At 40.6% G+C, this 18,326-nt stretch overlaps 1 protein-coding gene across 1 annotated transcript; it reads right to left on the reverse strand.

Annotated features, from left to right (window-relative positions):
* Nucleotides 1-15,302: 15,302 nt before the first annotated feature.
* On the reverse strand, nt 15,303-18,070 carry LOC103809614 (cell surface glycoprotein CD200 receptor 2-like; the record flags this gene model as incomplete). Its single annotated transcript, XM_009082470.1, has 4 exons — nt 18,004-18,070; nt 16,908-17,216; nt 16,096-16,344; nt 15,303-15,398 (listed from the first exon to the last, which is right to left on the reverse strand). Coding segments are annotated over exons 1-4 (721 nt in total), but the record flags the coding sequence as incomplete, so codon positions are not given.
* Nucleotides 18,071-18,326: the final 256 nt, after the last annotated feature.

Here is an 18,326-nt window from a genome sequence, read left to right on the forward strand (position 1 = left end):
GATAATTAAAAATTCCTAACACTTTGCACTAAAAGACTTAGCTGGCACTACTTCTCTAAGCTTTCCACTTCTCAGGCTGACCCCATTCTGCCTTGAACAAACGCCTCATGCCATAGGGGTGCCTGGGCCAACACGTGTGCCTGGCCTGGCCCACCTTGCCAGGTACTGAAAGCAAACCTGGACCAAAATGCTCCCCTTGTTACAGAAAAAAAAACACCCTCCAAATGTTTCTCTGTGTCAGTTCTTACTACATACACATACAGAATTTTGCTACTTACAGAAACTGTGTAACTCCAAACACCAGCCCCACAGGATCCCCTAGCTCTCCCAAACTATGGGGATGTGATGAGGGCTTTTGGTCAGAAGACTGTTCCTACCACAGCTCTTCTCCTTTCACAAAACCTAAAGACCCCCCCCAGCTTTGCATTTGAAGGTAATTTGCAAGATTAGCTGTGCAGTTGCACAGCTGTTTGCAATTCCCATTTTCTCCCTGAGCTTCTTGATCCTTAAGACAGGTGTTTTTGTAGGGCAACCATCTTTCTTCATCCTTGGAAGATCTCTCTGTGTTTCTAATGTTCATTTCAAGAGAATTTATCCCTATATCCAGAGCTGCCCGGGGCTATTGTTTCCTTTGCTTTAGAAGATAAGTCCCTGTGGAGGACCAACACCTTTACATCTCTAACATAAAGAAATTCCAGGATTCATTTAAAATTAAATCTTCAGCTTCCTGGTCCATTATTCACCATTCAGTTCCCTCCAGTTGTGCATGATTTTCCTTTTTTAAAATAAGAGTCAGAGCCCTATGTTCCAGGTCACATGGAGTAAATCAAATTTGCTTGCTCACTCGAGGTTTTTTTCTACAACTATCTTCTGTTAGTCACAGAAACAGAATTTGAAGTTTTATCACCCTCTGTTGGCTCATTGACTGTGGAGTTAAACAGATCTTCTGTTGTCACATCATTGAAGTTTTATCACCCTCTGTTGGTTCATTGACTGTGAAGTTAAACAGATCTTCTGTTGTCACATCTGTGGTGTATGATTGCTAATGGTTTTCAGTCTCAATGACTAAGAAAATTTCCTGTCATACAAATCTCTGGAGTATTTCACTCTCTAACATCATTCAATAATTCTTTGTTCATATCCAAATTCAACTCCCCGGTCTTTCCCAGAAGGGCTTCCTATGACATCCTTTCCTGGAATAATTTTGATCAAAACTGATCTACCTTATCCACAGTATCACATTTTTTCTTAACATCTTTAAAATACGTTTCTACTCTTCCAATACCTTTAAATTGTTAGTATATAATTTCTGTACAGCACATTTCCAATATGATTGCTCCTTGTCATGTAATAATCACTACTGCTCTTCCACCTCAATGCAGCCAACATCATATTCAGTTTCATTCCCTGCACATCACCTGCAATATGCTTGCTTAGTGTGAACACAACTGTGTCTGTTGTCTCCTATTGACCACATACTTTCTAGCTCAAATAATTTGACTATTGATATTGCCACTTCACTACAGTTGGCAGCAGTATTACTCCCTTTTTTCCCTTTTTCTTTTGTCATAAAAACAGCTGTAAGGATTTAACTCCTCTCCCAAACCATTTTACTCAGTTTAAAATCTCTTCTCATAAGTCTTGTTAAGTGGCATCCCAGGAAGTTTTATCTCCAGCATTATCCACCCACAGATGAGTCCCTTTTGCATGGCTTTTCCTTCTAACCACAATCTTTGTACTGACTGTACTGATCTGCAATAATTTTTCTGTCTTTCACACTTCCTTTCAAAGACTGAAAGCATTTTACCAAAGCTCACCTGAGCATAGTCTTTCTTGAATATCACTTTTATGCAGTTATTTTTTATTCACTTCAGGCACTGACACTATATCATCACTTTCTCCATTGGGATTTTACCACACTCTCCCTACCTGCATGCCTGGACATGAGGTTTCTATCCCACTACTCATAGCTGGAGGCACTGCATACATGAAAAAGTTTCTAGGATGCATCCTACACCTTCTGTCTCCACTCTTTAATGTCTCTGGAAGCATCTTCATTTCATCCATCACTTGGTCTGCTGAACTTACTGTTCTCTATTCTGCAGCCTCCCTTTAAGAAAACAACAACCACAGCAGCAGAATCTCCTATTTGCCATTCTATTTCTTTGTTTTCACTTCAGGCCACTTAGCTTCTTCAGGAGGCCCATATGTAAAATACCAAGAAATGGGTTTCTAACACCAGCATAAATATTTTTTCACAGAACGTGATTAAACTTGTGTCACTCATTCCTGCAATTTATATTGTATATTTAAAACACACTATAAAAAATGTTAAAAGAGATTGAAGTCATTAAGGAGGGCAGGTTTATCAATGGCTATTAAGAGATGATCTCACAAAGTCCTCAACCTGTGACTGTAAGAAACCAAGCGAGGTGTTCAAAGGATAAGATAGCTGTGTTTTCTGGCTTTTTCTCTTCTCTGCTGCTGGCTTCTATACAAAACAGGCTGCAGCATTGATGTTAGCCCTTCTCTGAGCAGGGGTTTGGTTCAGATAGTTTGCAGAAGTCCTTTCCAACCTAAATTTTTCCTAGACTGTATTCTAAATTATTTTCTCTAACCTAATGTGGATGTTGGGGGCTTTTTTTCTTAAAGTGGGGCTCACGTAAAAGGACTAAATCAAGAGGTCTGTGGATAGAAACCAACGTGTACTGCCAAGATCGTCGGAACAGGCAAGTTTCCTCAGTCCAGCACTAGCTACACAACAGGGAAATGCAGTAGATTCTCCCATGCCCATTCACAGTTTGCCTCTGTGCAGACCCATCACAAACATGCCTGTGCAGCAGCTGTTCTCTATGGCATGAACACCATTCCACTAGGAACATACAGCTCATTCAACACAAGCCAGCCATGCTGGCAGAGAAGAACTGTCCATAGACTCACAGAATACCATGTTGGAAGGGACCTTGAGGAACATCTGGTCCAACTTTTCTTGGCAAAAGCACAGTCTAGACAAGATAGCCAGCACCCTGTCCAGATGGATCTTAAGTGCCCAATGTTGAGGAATCCACCACTTCCCTGGGGAGATTATTCCAATGGCTGATTGTTCTCATTGTGAAAAATTTTCCTTCTGTGTCTAATCGGAATCTCCCCAGGAGTCCATAAGCCTTCTTAAACAAACTGAGGTGAAATTTGTAAAGAATTACCCAATACTTGTCTTCAATGATGAGATGAAATGTCCTTGTCTAGTATTGCCATTCTGAAACATTCTATAAAATATTATACAAAGTTAAAACACCCTTGAGCCATCTCCAAGATGTCAGTTCCATATGCCTAAAAGAGACATGGGTTTCACAATGTCTGGGCTAGCTTCTTTCTTGAGCCATCTCCAAGATGTCCGTTCTATATGCCTAAAAGAGACATAGGTTTCACAATGTCTGGGCTAGCTTCTTTCACAGCTAGCTCCTTACTCAAATTATAAGGTGTCATAGAGGCACTCTAGTACTGATTCAGAGCAAATTCAATCAGATTCTACTGGGCTGAGCTCTGTGTTGATGGCACTGAAACTGGAAGGGCAAAAAGATTGCCTGCCCATCAGTTAGTGTCTGTATCTAAAATGTTTGCTGAGGGTGAAATCCAAATCTGGGACTGATCTTGACATTGCACCTAGTAGATGTATTCTAAGCATTTGGCATTTTGCACTGTTTTTTGACACATACCCACCCCTCCTTTTTTTTCAGAGATTCTCAGTTTGCACTTAAGCACAATGGTTTTTTAAATGCAAGCTGTTGTGCAATAACAGTAGAAATTCTCTGCCAGTTTTTTGTATATATATTTTATATAACTATTGAATAAGTGAAATGGGACTCCTGTATTTGCAAATAATGGTGCAGATTGATTTTTACATAATTCTTTGTGGTATTCCAGCATTTGTGAAGAAAATGTGAGGTTTAGCTGGCAATAATGCCTGCATGCAATCATGGCTTGTATTTTTTCTTGCTGAGCAATCCAGTTTTAGCAAGTTACCAGAAGAATCAGTCTCTAATGCTTTTTGCTAGCCCAAAAAGTCACATAACAGGAGCAAACTCAATATTTGGCCCCATTTTTCCATGCACATCTTTTGTGTAGTCACCAAGAGAGATCTTCAACACACGAGCACTTCAAATCGGCATTTTTCAGTGCCTTCTTGGAGCTGATGCTCAACTTATTCCTTGCATATAAAACAGCAGGAAGAGCTTGTTTAACAAAAGCTAAGTTTATCTCATCAGCTGTGTAGCTCAGCAGGAGTGATTTGACAGAGCACAGCATGGGTTGGGGGGATTTTATTTTGGGCTAGCTCTAGTCTGATCCTGTGAACTGAACACTCGTTAGCAGCTGGAGAGCATGAGGTGCACCCCTGGGGGGTGCATATTCTGCTTCAGCCCCATCAGAAAAGATGCAGTGTTTGCTGTGTGCTCTGAGGCTGCTTGAGAATACAAACCCAGCACAGTAAGCACAGACCATTGGGAGTTTCTTTTCAAAAGCACATGTCTGACCCAGGCTAACACTACATGAATGCATCTGCCAACAGATGACTACAGAAAACAGCAGCTACAGAGGAGTCTCAAGAAGAGAACATGGATGGTAGCTTTGGTATGATCCAGCCTCTTGGTACAAAAGAGGTCGGTACATACAGAACTCAAGGTGCTTTTTGCTCATTTGACAAGCTGGATTTGAAATGTGCTTTTCTAAGAATGTGCTGTAGAGGGATGACAGCTGCAGCTGAGAGCTAAAGAATGTTTTGTGTTTAGCAAAACATTCCCTCTGTACCTTAGCATCTTCTTTAGTCTTTCCTATTCTCTCCTCTATACCCTACCCCAAGCTCTTTCCTGCACCAAAATTAGCTCCAGCAGTTCCAACAAACTGCTGGAGTTGTTCATAAAGAGGTGATAATGACCACCAGCGATTACATTTTTTCTGCCTTACAGCAAACTGATACCAGAACAAGAGAGAGGCTTAAAATGTTCACAGGAAAGAAAAAAAATTCCATTAGCCAGAGATGCACTTTACAGTCAGAATCAAGATGGGATTTCCATTTGTATATCTGCAATTCAGATTCTTTCTAAAAGAGAGAAATGATATGTAAACAATATTCTAATAGAAGACAAAGACTGAGATTATGAGTGCACAGAAGAAAGATTTTTTTCAGGTTATGGTTTCCACAGCAACTTTTCATTTTATCCCTCATCCGTCTATCTGTCTAATAAGGTCTTTCATAACATTTATATATAATGAGATGTTCTGTTGATGGGAAATTAAGAAATTCATTTCTCAAGAAAGAAAGCGCATATCTTTTTCTGTATGCATTAACAGCTACACACACACACACACCAATGTACATATGCATCAAGATGTTTGCATATATGTATACTTTTTTATTTTTGCTATCTATAGCACCATGAAATTGGCAGCCACTGTTGATTACACAAGAGTGACAATGATAAAGAATGTGATACTATGTGCAGTTGGTAGATATTCAGACCTGGAGGTAGGCAGTGCTCCTAAAGGTGTCATAGCTTTGCAGGCACTAACTTGCCTGATTAAGGAGACAGTCCTAACAATACATTAACTGGTGGATGTTCGATTCTAATCTTTGTGATTTGAATATTTCAAGCAAGTTGAAGGAAAAAGGCAAGCAGCCAGGCCAGAACTTTTCAGTAGTTGGCTCACTCATCTGTTTATTCCACACAACACTCCTCTCACACAAGAGATGAAGTGAGTACAAGACATTTATGTACTAAGCACGTTGTTCTGCATGTGGCCACTTGTTTTGCACAGAAGAGGGGGTTGTGTTCTTCAGAGATCATAAATTCAACATAAAAAGGATTCCAGGGGGTTTGTCCATGGTTTCTTTTTCAGATGCACACGTGGAAATCCAGAATATAAGCACAGCTAGATACAATTATGCTATGACAATATAAACTCTGTTGTACTGTGGCAGAAGTGAGACAAAAATCAATCCCAAAAGCACTTACCTTTGTTTGCTCAGCAGTACTTACTGACAGCAGAGAGAATAGAATGAGTGGAAATGAAATTTTCGGAGCTCAGTACACAGTGATAAGATTAAAGTCAGAAGACCCAGAGATGTATCATCAGCATAAAATGCCTTAAGAGTGTTCAATCTGATGTTTACAACATCCTCTTTCCTATTATAGCTCTGCTAATGACTAAACCTTTCATTGTGCATTGACCTTGGCTGGCTGCCACCTGCCCAGCCAGACACTCTCTCATTCCCCCTCCTCAGCAGGACAGGGGGAGAAAATATGATGGAAAAGCTCATGGGTCAAGATGAGGACATGGAGATCACTCATTTGTTAGTGTAATGGGCAAAGCAGACTTGACTTGGAGAAATTAATTTATTGCCATTTAATAACAGCACAGGCTATTGAGAAATAAAAAAAAAAATTAAAATTAAAACACCTTTGCCCCCACTTCCTCTTTTTCACAGATTTGCGTCATCCTCCCCACTCCCAGCAGTGCAGAGGAATGGGGAGAGGGGATTGGGGACCAGTTCATACATCATCCACAGGCTGCAGGTGGATCTCTGCTCCCACATGGACCTCCATGGGCTTGCAGGGGCACAGCCTGCCTCACCATGGTCTTCATCATAGGCTGCTGGGGAATCTCTGCTCTGGTGCCTGGATCATTTCCTCCCCCTCCTTCTCCACTGACCTTGGTGTCTGCAGAGCTGCTTATCTCACATTTTTCTCACTCCTCTTCTTCATAGGTGCTGTACAGTGTTTTATACCCTTTCTTAAATATGTTATTACAGAGGCACCACCAGTCTTGCTGATGTTGTCAGCTTTGGACAGTGGTGGGGCTGCCATGGAGGCAGCAGGAAATTAGCTTTGTCCAACACAGGACAATTTCTTCAGTGAGAGAGTGGTCAGGTGTTGGAACAGGCTCCCTGAGGAAGTGGTGGGGTCACCATCCCTGGATGTGTTCAAAAAATGTGTCAATGTGGCACTTAGGAACATGATTTAGTGGTGAACACAGTGGTACTGGGTTAATGGTTGGACTTGATGATCTTAGAGGATTCTGTAGAGGTGATTCTGTAAGACATGTCACCCAAGGACAAATAAAATGCTGCACATTATGCATTTGGATTTGTTTGGCAAGATTAGATTTGCAGAAGCTGAAGCACAGAAGAGGTTTATAGTCAAGAGTGATTAATTTTCTGCTATGTATTGGGGGGGAAAAAAAGTGAAGGAGCCCTGGAGTATGTCTCCAAGTAGAAGTTCAGTAAAAAGCACTAAAAAATTCCAAATCAAGTCACAGGTGGAAACATATTGTTACTCTCACCAATAAAAAATAAAATTGCATTTGGTGCCAAAAGAGAAGGAAAGAGAACTGGATACTCAGATACTTAGAGAAGGTAAAAATCAATTAACTGAGAAAACTAGAGCATGAGAGGACTGATGAGACAATTTTAAGCAGAAAAATAAAAGAAAAGTGAATATTTGCTTAAAGAAGCACCATTAAGAACACAAACTATTCCAGGACAGAGAAGGGATAGAAGAATTTAGCATAAGTCCCACTTGTTTAAATCATGAGCTCTTCACTGCCTCCAGCACATGACAGGTGCACACAGGTTGTGGACACCAAGTCAAGTAGCTGAGGACAAGTTATCATTAGCAGCAAAAACTTCACAAAGTCAGAAAGACCAAGTCACAAAGACATCACAGGTGTCACAGTTATTAGAGGAGAACCAAGAAAAGTATTATTTTCTCATCAGAGAAGAAAAGCTATGAAAAATTGATGCCAAGAAGGTTAGACCAAGAAATGCAGCTGCAAGAAATACCAAATCAGGGAACCGAGCTCTTCACTGAATTCGCAAATACCCTTTGGACATTCACCCCATTTTCAAAGTCTGTAGGAAAATTGTTTACCTTCTTCATTTCAATCCTGGTGTTGAAATTTGGGATTTTAAACAAGTACTGCCCGTTATCTGAAGTTACATTTCAATTTTTGGAGCTCTAAACATAAATTTCGTCACCTTTTTTTCATATTCAGTGAAGAGAAAGATAATAAAGAACCTGCTATTTCCAGAAGATAAATTGTTCATAAATTAATCAGAAAACAGACATCATCAGTATTACAGAGTGCCCTATGAACATTGTGAGTGAAAGTGCACACAGTAAACAGGAGGATTTTCATCTCTCATCACATCTGGTTCTAAAAAGTACCAACTCCAACTCCCCTCACCTTTTGGTAGTTCTCTCACAATGATTATTCAATAAACAGTCAGCATTTTCCTAGGCACTTTGCCAAGACCACAGAAGAATATGGGGAAGTTTGCAGTCTAAAACACTTGCCTTGCTTAAATTTGCTTTCAGTGCAAATAAAAACAGTATAGGGTCACCAAAAGTGCCCTTGCAATTAAAGAAAAAGCATAATTAATATACTCCTAAAAACATCTTCAAGTTGCTTCTTTTCCAGACCAAATTCCTACAAAAGACCAGACACATAATTTGTATCGTTCTTTTTGTTACGCCAAGATGCCTATCCTTTACAAAAGCAGCATGACAAAATATTGAAGTTATTTTCTTCTCATTCTCAAAATGCTCAACAAATCAGTGGCAAAATTATATGCAGGTTGGAAATAGGCACTTTTCCTGCAGCCAGCCCAGGAGAACCCAGCTGGGGAAGGAGCTGACAGCCACCAGTGCCTGTGGGCAGCACTCAGGCAGCACAGGGAAGACTCCAGCACCCACCCTGCTGTCCTGCCCACTAACCAGGCACTGCTGCACACGAGTTCCTGCTGCTTCCAGGGAGGGAGGGAGTTGGCAGAGGCAGACATAGCTGCAAGCCCAGCTCAAGCCTTTCTGACACACAAGGAGTTAAAACCTTGGTGAGCCACTGGGGCACTGCCAGGTCTTTTCCTCCCTCCCCTTGCACCCCTGAAATGGGTGTCACTTGATCTGTAGCCCTTTGGTGTGCAGCTCATAAGACCAAGGAGGGCACACACCACTCTGGTGATGGCAGGTAGAGAGGAAACCACCAAAGCTCACACTGAGAGCCCCCCATATGACAAAAGCCTGTCCTTCACCACTCACCACCAATAGTGAAGATACCCACCAACAGATAGTGAGTATGGAAAAAGTAATTAGTCACACTACTTAGTATTAAGCTGCAACGATCCAACATCATGCTCACTCTCTTAGTCTTGTTCTCCTCTGTGAACCTTCTTTACCAGTCTCTCCCATTTTCCTTTCTCTGCTTCCATACAAAATCATTCAACTTGCAGATTTCTATGTCTTATCCCAAGCACCAAAGGCTTCCTTTCCAAGCATGTATGTGGGCCCACTGCTCAACCAATCCTGTCTTCCTGCTTCCAAAGACAATGGTATTAGTGGGGCTGACAGGCCCACTAGAATAGTTATCACCTGTTGGCAGCTTGGATGTAATAGATACTCCTGTGGTCTGCAGCTCCAGTGAATTGCAGACAGCTGAAAAAGAAGGAAGGTCTGTAACTGAAACTGCCTGCCACTTGTGCTGGTATTATAACACATACTAAAGGTGAGCAAAATTGTGTTTGTTCAATTACTACGCTCTGCCTAGAAGCATTATTCGCATCCCAGCCTTTCTTACAACCACCCCTACTAGCCACATTATTCTCTTTGGCCTACTAAGTTTTGTTAATCACACACAACAAGCTTGAAAAGCATGCAGGCCAATTTTATTGCAGAAGGAAGATACAGCAATTAGGCAGCTGAGACTTTTCAATGCCTGCAACATGTGGGTTTGCCTGAGCTGTAGGTTGATAACTTGAGCTTTTGGTTGGCAGTAAACAGGTTATGCTCAAAGCCTGTCTACAATGCTGTAAGCTAATTTTCTGAGAGGCTGCAGCAGGAGTGGCTCCTGGGCCGTCTCAGAAATAAGAAATCAAGCAAACAATAGTCGACATGGCTGTTAAGAGCTGTGGAACCACAAGCAGAGCCCATTTCACTAAGTACCTGCAGCACAAAAGGACCTATCTAATTGCCAGAGCACCTTGTTTCAGCACAAAGACTGCTCAGGATTTTTAGGTTAATGGAAATGATGATACATTGCAAGTGACTGGGCAAATTCCACTAAATACAAATTAAAGGGGAAAATAAAGTCATGAGCATGGACACCATGATTTTCAGCCAGGGGCAATTATCACAGCGATGCTTCTCCAGAGAGATTTCCCCACACACCATCATCTCCCTGTCTATGTTCTATTTTTTCTGTCTCACTCTTCAACATTTCACTTGGAGCAAAGGCATTGTGAAAAGTTCTTATATTATACCCTAATAATCACAACACACATGCACCATGATTGCCAAAAGCAGACTGCTTCACAGCCTAACTCTCAACTTTAACAGCCCTGTCATCCTCTGCTCTGGCTGGAATGGTCCAGCCTCTGAATGAGACAGAAAAAAATTGCTGTAGTTGTCCCCAAGAATGATCCATGCTCACTTACCATGCCCAGGAACACAAGCCTAGGAATCCAGGTTTAGACCCAGCTGGGTAGTTCCCGAAGCAACAAGAAATCTTCCCCATATTTCAGAAACTCACAGTCACAACTGACCCCTTGATAGCACCTTGACTGTGAAATGTTCCAGCTGACAGAAAGAACAAAAAAAGAAAAAAGATGCTGGATCATGCCCACGATGCACTGTCAGCTGTGGGTCAGTAGAACTGGTAAACCACTTCCTTGGACTAAGGCACTAGTGTGGATTTCAGCAGAGCTACAAAACAGTTTTCCCAGTTAGCATCACTGAAAACCTGTTTTCACTAAGTCCAAGCTATCTGTCACATATTTCTCCCAGAGGTTTTACACATGAAAAGTTGCTTCTCCTTCCCCACAGAGGATATGATTGAGCTGTATAGAGCTCTGAGAAAGTGACCCATCATTGATATTTAACATAATGGGAAAGGCTTTGCTTGGTTACCAGGCATGGTACATAGCTTGTCTTCTATAGGCCCTTTTCCTTAAGGCAGAGAGTCATTCTTCATGCCTTTCTGACTAAAATGAAAGGCTGAAGGTGCCCACCCATGTCTATTTAGAAGCGATTAAGTGAAGTGCAATTAAAAGAAACTGGAGATCCTCATGCCTAAGAACACTGATGGAGCAGAGGTGACTTGCTGCAGAGACAAACAGGCAAACACCACTCAAAACACACATCCGAGTATAGTTACTGCTGCATTAGTGTTTGGAAGGTTTGACAAATCTGACCAGTGAAAACTGAAATTAACAACCAGTCTGTGGAGGTTTTTTCAGCTTGTGGACATGAGGATGAAAAGAAATAAATGGTGTAGTTAGGGTTGGCGGTTTTTGTTTGTTTTAAACAAGCACACCACTCGCATTTCACACAACTTAACATTTCTGTTCTCAGTAAAACCATGCTGTGATCTCAGCTTCTCAGAAATTGGTCGACAAGCATTTACCCAAATAGTGGCAGAAATCCTTTATGTAAAAATTTACAAATTTGCACATTTACTTTAAAAAGAATCTTTAAAAATTGTTCATTCCTATTTCTCATTTTCATATCCAGTATAATTTCAAATTGGTTTTTTTTCCCATCAATTATCAATGCAAAAGGAAAGCTTAATTGAAAAAGGAAAACATGAAAAAATAAAAAATAAACAAAGATGACAAATACCAGATTGTCATCTGCCACATGCAACTATCTACCCAGAAATAAAAAAAGAAAATAAAACAAAATCAGCTCTTATTTCTGCACTTCTGCTGGATGTGCAACTTTGACCTTCTATGTTTTAGGGCCCCCCATGTCACTTTCTGGTTTCTAACACAAAATTGCTAAGAGAATCCATTTGCTATAAGTGGAAAAAAAGTGCTATGTATGCAGCACATACCTCAGAGTCCATTTTCAAACAAAAGTCAGATAGGTATTTCCCCAACTCAATCTTTAAAAGTTTCAAGTGTTTCAAGAGCTATACCAGGGGAAGTTTAGGTTGGATAATAGGAAGAGATGTTTTACAGCGAGAGTGATCAGGCATTGGAATGTGCTGCCCAGGGACGTGGTGGATTCACCATCCCTGGAGGCTTTCAAGACGAGACTGGATAGTAGGGGTGGACTCTATGATCTTTGAGGTCTCTTCCAACCCAGTTGATTCTATGATTCTATGATATTTAGAGAAAGAGAAAAACTACTTATTAAACAGATTTTTCTCCCTAGTGACACTGGCTCAGGAAAGGCAAAGACTTTTGTGGTTAAAGTGTGAGGTTTATTACTTAAGTACAAGTTCAAGTAACTGAGTTCTCATTAGTAGCTGAGCTGGTATCAGACTGCTTGTGCCTACACTGTTATTAGTTCATCTGTATAGTTCTTGGATAGTAATTCTGATAGATTCTCTCTGATAAGACATGAGGGTTGACTGTCTCTGCTTTCCCACATGAGGGCATGAAGTTCCTAGTCTGCAACAGAAAGAAAACATGTACCATTATATTACATTGTAGAATTTTGTGGAACCATTATTCCTATAGCATCCAAACAAAATACAAGAGCAGAGAAACCTGGTAGGTAGCATTACTTTTGTAAAAGAACTGTGAAATTATTTCTCTGAGCTCTGTGAGCAAAAGCATAAAGCACAGAGAGCAAAACGTGAACTGGCAGAGAGATGCAAGAGCAGCCTTCACAAAGCCTAAACAGGACAGCCTTTGAATATTTTTTTTCTTATTGTGATCAAAAACAAATTTTGAAATGTTGGTATCTTCAGCAAAACAGATTATAATGAACAATGCTAACTTCTCTGAAAAAAAAAACCCTAAACCAAACAAAAACGAACAAACAAACAAAAAACCCAACAACACAAAAAAACATGCAGACCACAAGCAATCCAATTTAGGCACCTAAAATTAGTGGAAGCATTTAACTTTGATCTCTGCAATTCTCACTCCCGTCAGTCAAACTGTCCTGAATGCCATGGAAGAGCATATCAGGAAATTAATCATTCTAACTTCAGAGCACTCTGACTCATTTGCAACAAACAAGGCATACAGCCATTAATTAAACCATGAGCAGAAAACAAAATATGAAATAATTGCTTTTTCAATGTGCCTTAAGTGAGGCAGAAGCCCTGAGGAAAGAACAGCATATTATCATGCTGTATCACAACACAATGGAATTAGAGAGGAAGTCAAATTTGTGGTGGCAAATTTATCATTGCTGTTTCCTAGCTTCTAAATATTTGAACTGCAGCTTAGAAAAGTTTTATAGCTGTGTTTTTCTCTAATACAGTAAAAGAAAATGCCCCCTTTTCCCTCATTGTAACATGCATGTCTGGTTTAATCCAATCTTTAATCCTGTGGGTTTTTGCCATTGAGAATATAAATTTTTAAGCAAAACATCAGAGTTAAGTTTATTCTGTGAAGCAGAAATATGAAAACATGAAGCTTTGGGAGATTTAAAATTCAGCATTGTAAGTGTAATTTATAGTATTCTTAGGCAGGAAATGCACTACACCACTTTCGATCAAGTGCTTAAACAATTACTCAGATACTCTGACAATGCATGAAGATGGGGCCATCCAAACAATAGACATCATCCCAGATGCACTGTGTCTCATTCCCTCCTCCAAGCACACACAGAGATAAATGGGAGTTTTTTCACAGCGGGCACAATGCAATGAAATTACATGTTTTACTGAGGAATATACCAAAAACTGCAAAGCACACGCAAAAAGTCCACTTACTGCAAATGGTTCTGCTGGCCAACACACCAATCTATGTAACCAGAGAGCTGAAAGTAGGATGTCGGGAAGTTAAAATGGTTTGGTGGGTCAAGGTGCACAGCTGTTGTTTCTAGGGTCCTCCTCTAGCTGCCCTCAGCTGTTGAAAGACTTACTTCAAACTACAGTTACACTCATAGGTTAAGTTGTTATTTTTTATGTCTTGCTCTTGAGCACACTATGGTTTTATTTTTCCCTTCACCGAAACTTTTAGTCTCATTGGGTGTCATGATCTCTGCTGGCATAGAGTTCATTTTTTCTTACTGCTGTGTTTTGCTTTTGGTATGAGAAATGTTATCGCACACTGATGTGCAGTTGTTACTAAGTAGTGCTTACTCTAAATCAAGGACTTTTCAGTTTCCTATGAACTTCCATTCAGGAGGAGCACAAGAAGCTGGGAGCGAGCATGGGGGGGACAGCTGACCCAAACTGGCCAAAGGGATATTCCACACCACAGAATGTCATGCTCAGTACATAAACTGGGTAGAGTTGGCCAGGAGCCACCTATCACTGCTCAAGGATGGACTGGATATCCATCAGTCAATGATGTTTTTCTCTGATTTCTCTCTCTCCTTTTCACCACAATTTTAATTACTATTATCATCAGTAGTATTATTAGTAGTACTATTATATTTTATTTTGTTTCAATTACTAAACTGTTCTTATCTCTACCCACAAATTTTACTTTTTCTCCTCTGATTCTCCTCTGCCCCATGATTGGTGGATGAGTGAGTGAGGGGCTGCATGGTACTTGGTTGCCAGCTGGCATTAAACCACAATGCTGGAAGACATGCCTGAAGTGACTTGGTTAGGTGCATTTTTCCTCAGCTCTGCAGAGACACACTGAGCCAAGGAACCACTCTGAGCATGTTTTCTCCTCCCCCCACCTGCACTGGTCAGTGCTGCCACCACCAACGATAACTGCTCCTCTGTTTTCTTCTCCTGTCTCTGCTTACCTCCCTCTGTCTTCTTTGCTCTTCTAATGCACACCTCCACTCACTGTCCCCTCTTGCCAACCCTCTTTCACCCCATTTGTTCAGACCTATTTCATGAAATACATCAGCTATGTAATATGCCTGATGCAGGGGAGTAATCTGAAAGACGTTGAATTATGTACATTTGCCTATTCTTAAGCTCGCTCAAGAGAAAACTTTTAATTGCTGATGGAAACAGGGAGCTGGTTTGTGTCTAGTCCTTAGACTAGTTTGTGAACTGTCATGCTTATGTATAGAATTTTATGCTGGTAAATGCAGAATGATCACAATAATTCATAAAACTCAAAACTTACCCTACTCTCAAAAATAACCCTTTTCATCCTGGATGACACTCTGTCATATATGTAATGCATTAATATCATAATACCTATGGCTCTTCCAAAACAGTTCTGCCTTTTATTAGGACTTTCCAAATGGACAATACATCATATATGGACATTTTCCTCAACCTTTGCCTCCCACCCCATTCTCAGCAATAAAGTACATATCCTTGTACCTGCAGATATTCAGCAACAGAATTGTAATACATTTCAAGTTCATCAATTTACTTACCTCTGCACCTGAAAGTCAAGCATAAAGTCACAGCACCAACAGCAGCGACACTTGCACATCCTGTTATGAGGAGATAGGGAAGCCTGGGGGAAGTGTCTGAGAGATTAGAAAAGAGAGCTAGTTACAGAACCAGATGTCTACCAACTGTGTGATGTTACTACCTGCCTTAATCAGAGGAAAAAGCTAATTCTCTGCCTCCACAGCTCAAATGAGCAGAGACCAACAGATGAAATGTCTGGATCCCAACCAGCAACAGGAAGGTGTCTCACACACCCAATTATTTGTGTGTACAAACACTTTCATTTTCAGCTCATCTGCCTTCACAGTCCTTTTCTTCAAATATTATTAGCCCTGCAACAGCAGAACTGACCAACCATCCCTGCAAAATGCTGTTATTAATGACTGGTCTATGCTGACTTCTGTCCTTCATGCCTCTGCTGAGATATTTTGGTGATATGAGCATTTATTTAGCTGTTCTTAACAAATCCTACTGCAATAGACTTCTAACAGGTCCAGCACAGCCAGCTGAGAAGATGAATTTTACCTTTCACTACCACTGACTCTCTGAAAGAACACTTGAAAGTCACAGACAGACATTCTCCAATGAATTTTTCTCCAGACCATCACCACTGTGGGAAGCTGGGCAAAATTACTCTCTATCAACATGCACTAGGTCTTCAGCTTATAACCCCACTACCAATCCGCAGAGCCCTGGCATCCGGTGGGAGTAGCTGCACAGAACAGCAGAAAGAAGCCCAAGAGCATGATGAATAGCAATTCTGATGTTATTTACTTGTCAGGTCTATGGACAGAGTCTGGTTTGTGGCTGGGTGGGTAACCAGGCAGGTGACAGTGGGAAGTGTGTTGTTAACCCAGTCTGTGTAGCTCACTCTGGTCACTGTTCCATTGGGGTGATGGACTTCTTCCTCAGTGCTGTGATTACTTGCAGGGATCCAGGAGATGTCAGCAGCTGGCTTTCCTGCAGATGCTTGACAAACAGCCACCCTGCTCTTATTGTGGGTCAGAGTCACTGTAGGAGGGACTACAGAAGAAATAAAACCCACAACCATTATTTCAGTATAAAACCACCAAATGAGGAACTGAAAAATAGGTGGTATTTTTAGTTTGCACGACCAATTCACGAGATTTTTAAATAATTTGGGATATTAGCACCAACAATTTTTAGGGGAAAAATACATTAAAAAGTCTGAGTTGGATACCTTGAAAACTAGCTAGCTGCATCTAAAACACTGCTTCCTCCTGTTTTCCAAAAGGTGACTAATAGGAGATGGGATGATGGAGAGCAGTGGATTAAATCAAGATTTAGAAGTAGAGCAGTGTACATACTGAAGAAAATGCAGCTTGGTGAAGCTCCAAATAAAATATTTAGGAGACTGGACAAGTAGAATAAAAAATGGTATAGCAGGGAAATAGAAGAGGAATCAGAAAAACACTGTTCTGCTTGAAATCCAATGACTCATATTCTGCAATTGACAAAACAGGGAAAGGCTTGCATAAGACCTAAACCGTTTCCTAATATTCTTTTTTTCCTGCCTATGTAGAAAATAGACTTATTTAATTTATATTTTAGTGATGCAATCTTACCTACCACAGTCAGAGAAGACAAAAAATGAAAATTCCCTTCAGTGTTGGCAATTTCACAGGTGTAATTTCCCTCATCATCAAGGTTCACAGGGTAAATACGAAGCGCAGGATCTCTGTCAGGTGAGTATTTCCACATCATCCTCTCACTGCAGTTTAGCTTCCAAGTCTCATTGTAATCAATTCTATAGGCCAACAAGCAGCAAATGCTGCATTTCATCTTCCATGACACCATCACCAAAGATGCCTTGGAGATGTGTGGGCAACTCAAAACAGCCTCCTGACCAGCTTCCACACTCACCATGTTGTAAGCTACATAAGAAGAAAAAAAAAAAAGACATAAAAAGGATACTACACCCATCATCAAAGCACAGGAAACCCTTGGCTTCACCACACTTAAAATTTCTACTTCCTTACTGTACTGGCAGCCTTGGGGCACATTGCTCTGTACAGGCACATATTAGCATTCAGCTTCCAGGTCCAGCTTCCTGAAGTCTGGAAATGCAGTGGAGATGGTGCCTTTCTACTGTGGACACTGCCAGTATGTGATACATGCTGATGAGCTGCAAGTCCTGCATCTTTTTTTAGACAACAAATTTCTATCACTCTCATATGGGCTTTGAAAAACTGATGGGGAGGGCAAGATTCACTCTTAAGGGAAAGAAAATTACATTCTGAAAGAATTATTGTATTACTGAATTAGGCACCTTGCTGAAAGGAGAAGTAAAACTGGGGATAGCTGTGGAGCATATACCTGTGATACAGTTAAAACCCAAGATCATTTGGTGCAGCAGTTTAGTAAGGGGCATATGTAGATGCCTTTTCTACCAGAAATCATAGCTCTCCTGATATTTTCCCAGTTGAACAGGAAGATGCATCTTTGGTTGATCTCTGTTCAACTCCTATCAGGTACATCATCCTGTGCCACTCAGCAAGGTACATGGCTTTTTTGCCAGCTGAGGTGACATCACTCTTTGCATTCATATTAAGCAATAGGCAATATTTGCTCTGGTGAACTATGAAGTTTCAATGTACTGGCAAAATGGAAATACAGACAACTAAACAGTGCTGCATGTAGTTTTGGATTTTTCTCACTTACCTGTCCCTTTAACCAGATTGATTGGCAAGAAAAGGAGCACAGCCAGAACTGCCCATTTCTGAGCCATCTTTAGCAGAAGGAATCAGCACTGCAGAAAGTAAAGGCAAAGAAAAGGGCATGTAATCACAAATTGCTGTGCAAATCCCTTCAAAGAGAACATGTAGTAAAACCTGTTTACTTTGAAAACAGAAGTTCTAAACAAGACCCTGTGTCAAGTATCATTCTTGTACTGAAGAAAGGAAGGCAAAAAGGGGGTTGAAATTTTTTTTAAAAAAAGACCATTACTGTTTCCAAACAATTATTTACAATCCAGGATTTCTGAT

This window comes from Acanthisitta chloris, unplaced genomic scaffold (assembly GCF_000695815.1).
Source record: "Acanthisitta chloris isolate BGI_N310 unplaced genomic scaffold, ASM69581v1 scaffold10299, whole genome shotgun sequence".
Lineage (NCBI taxonomy): Eukaryota > Metazoa > Chordata > Aves > Passeriformes > Acanthisittidae > Acanthisitta > Acanthisitta chloris.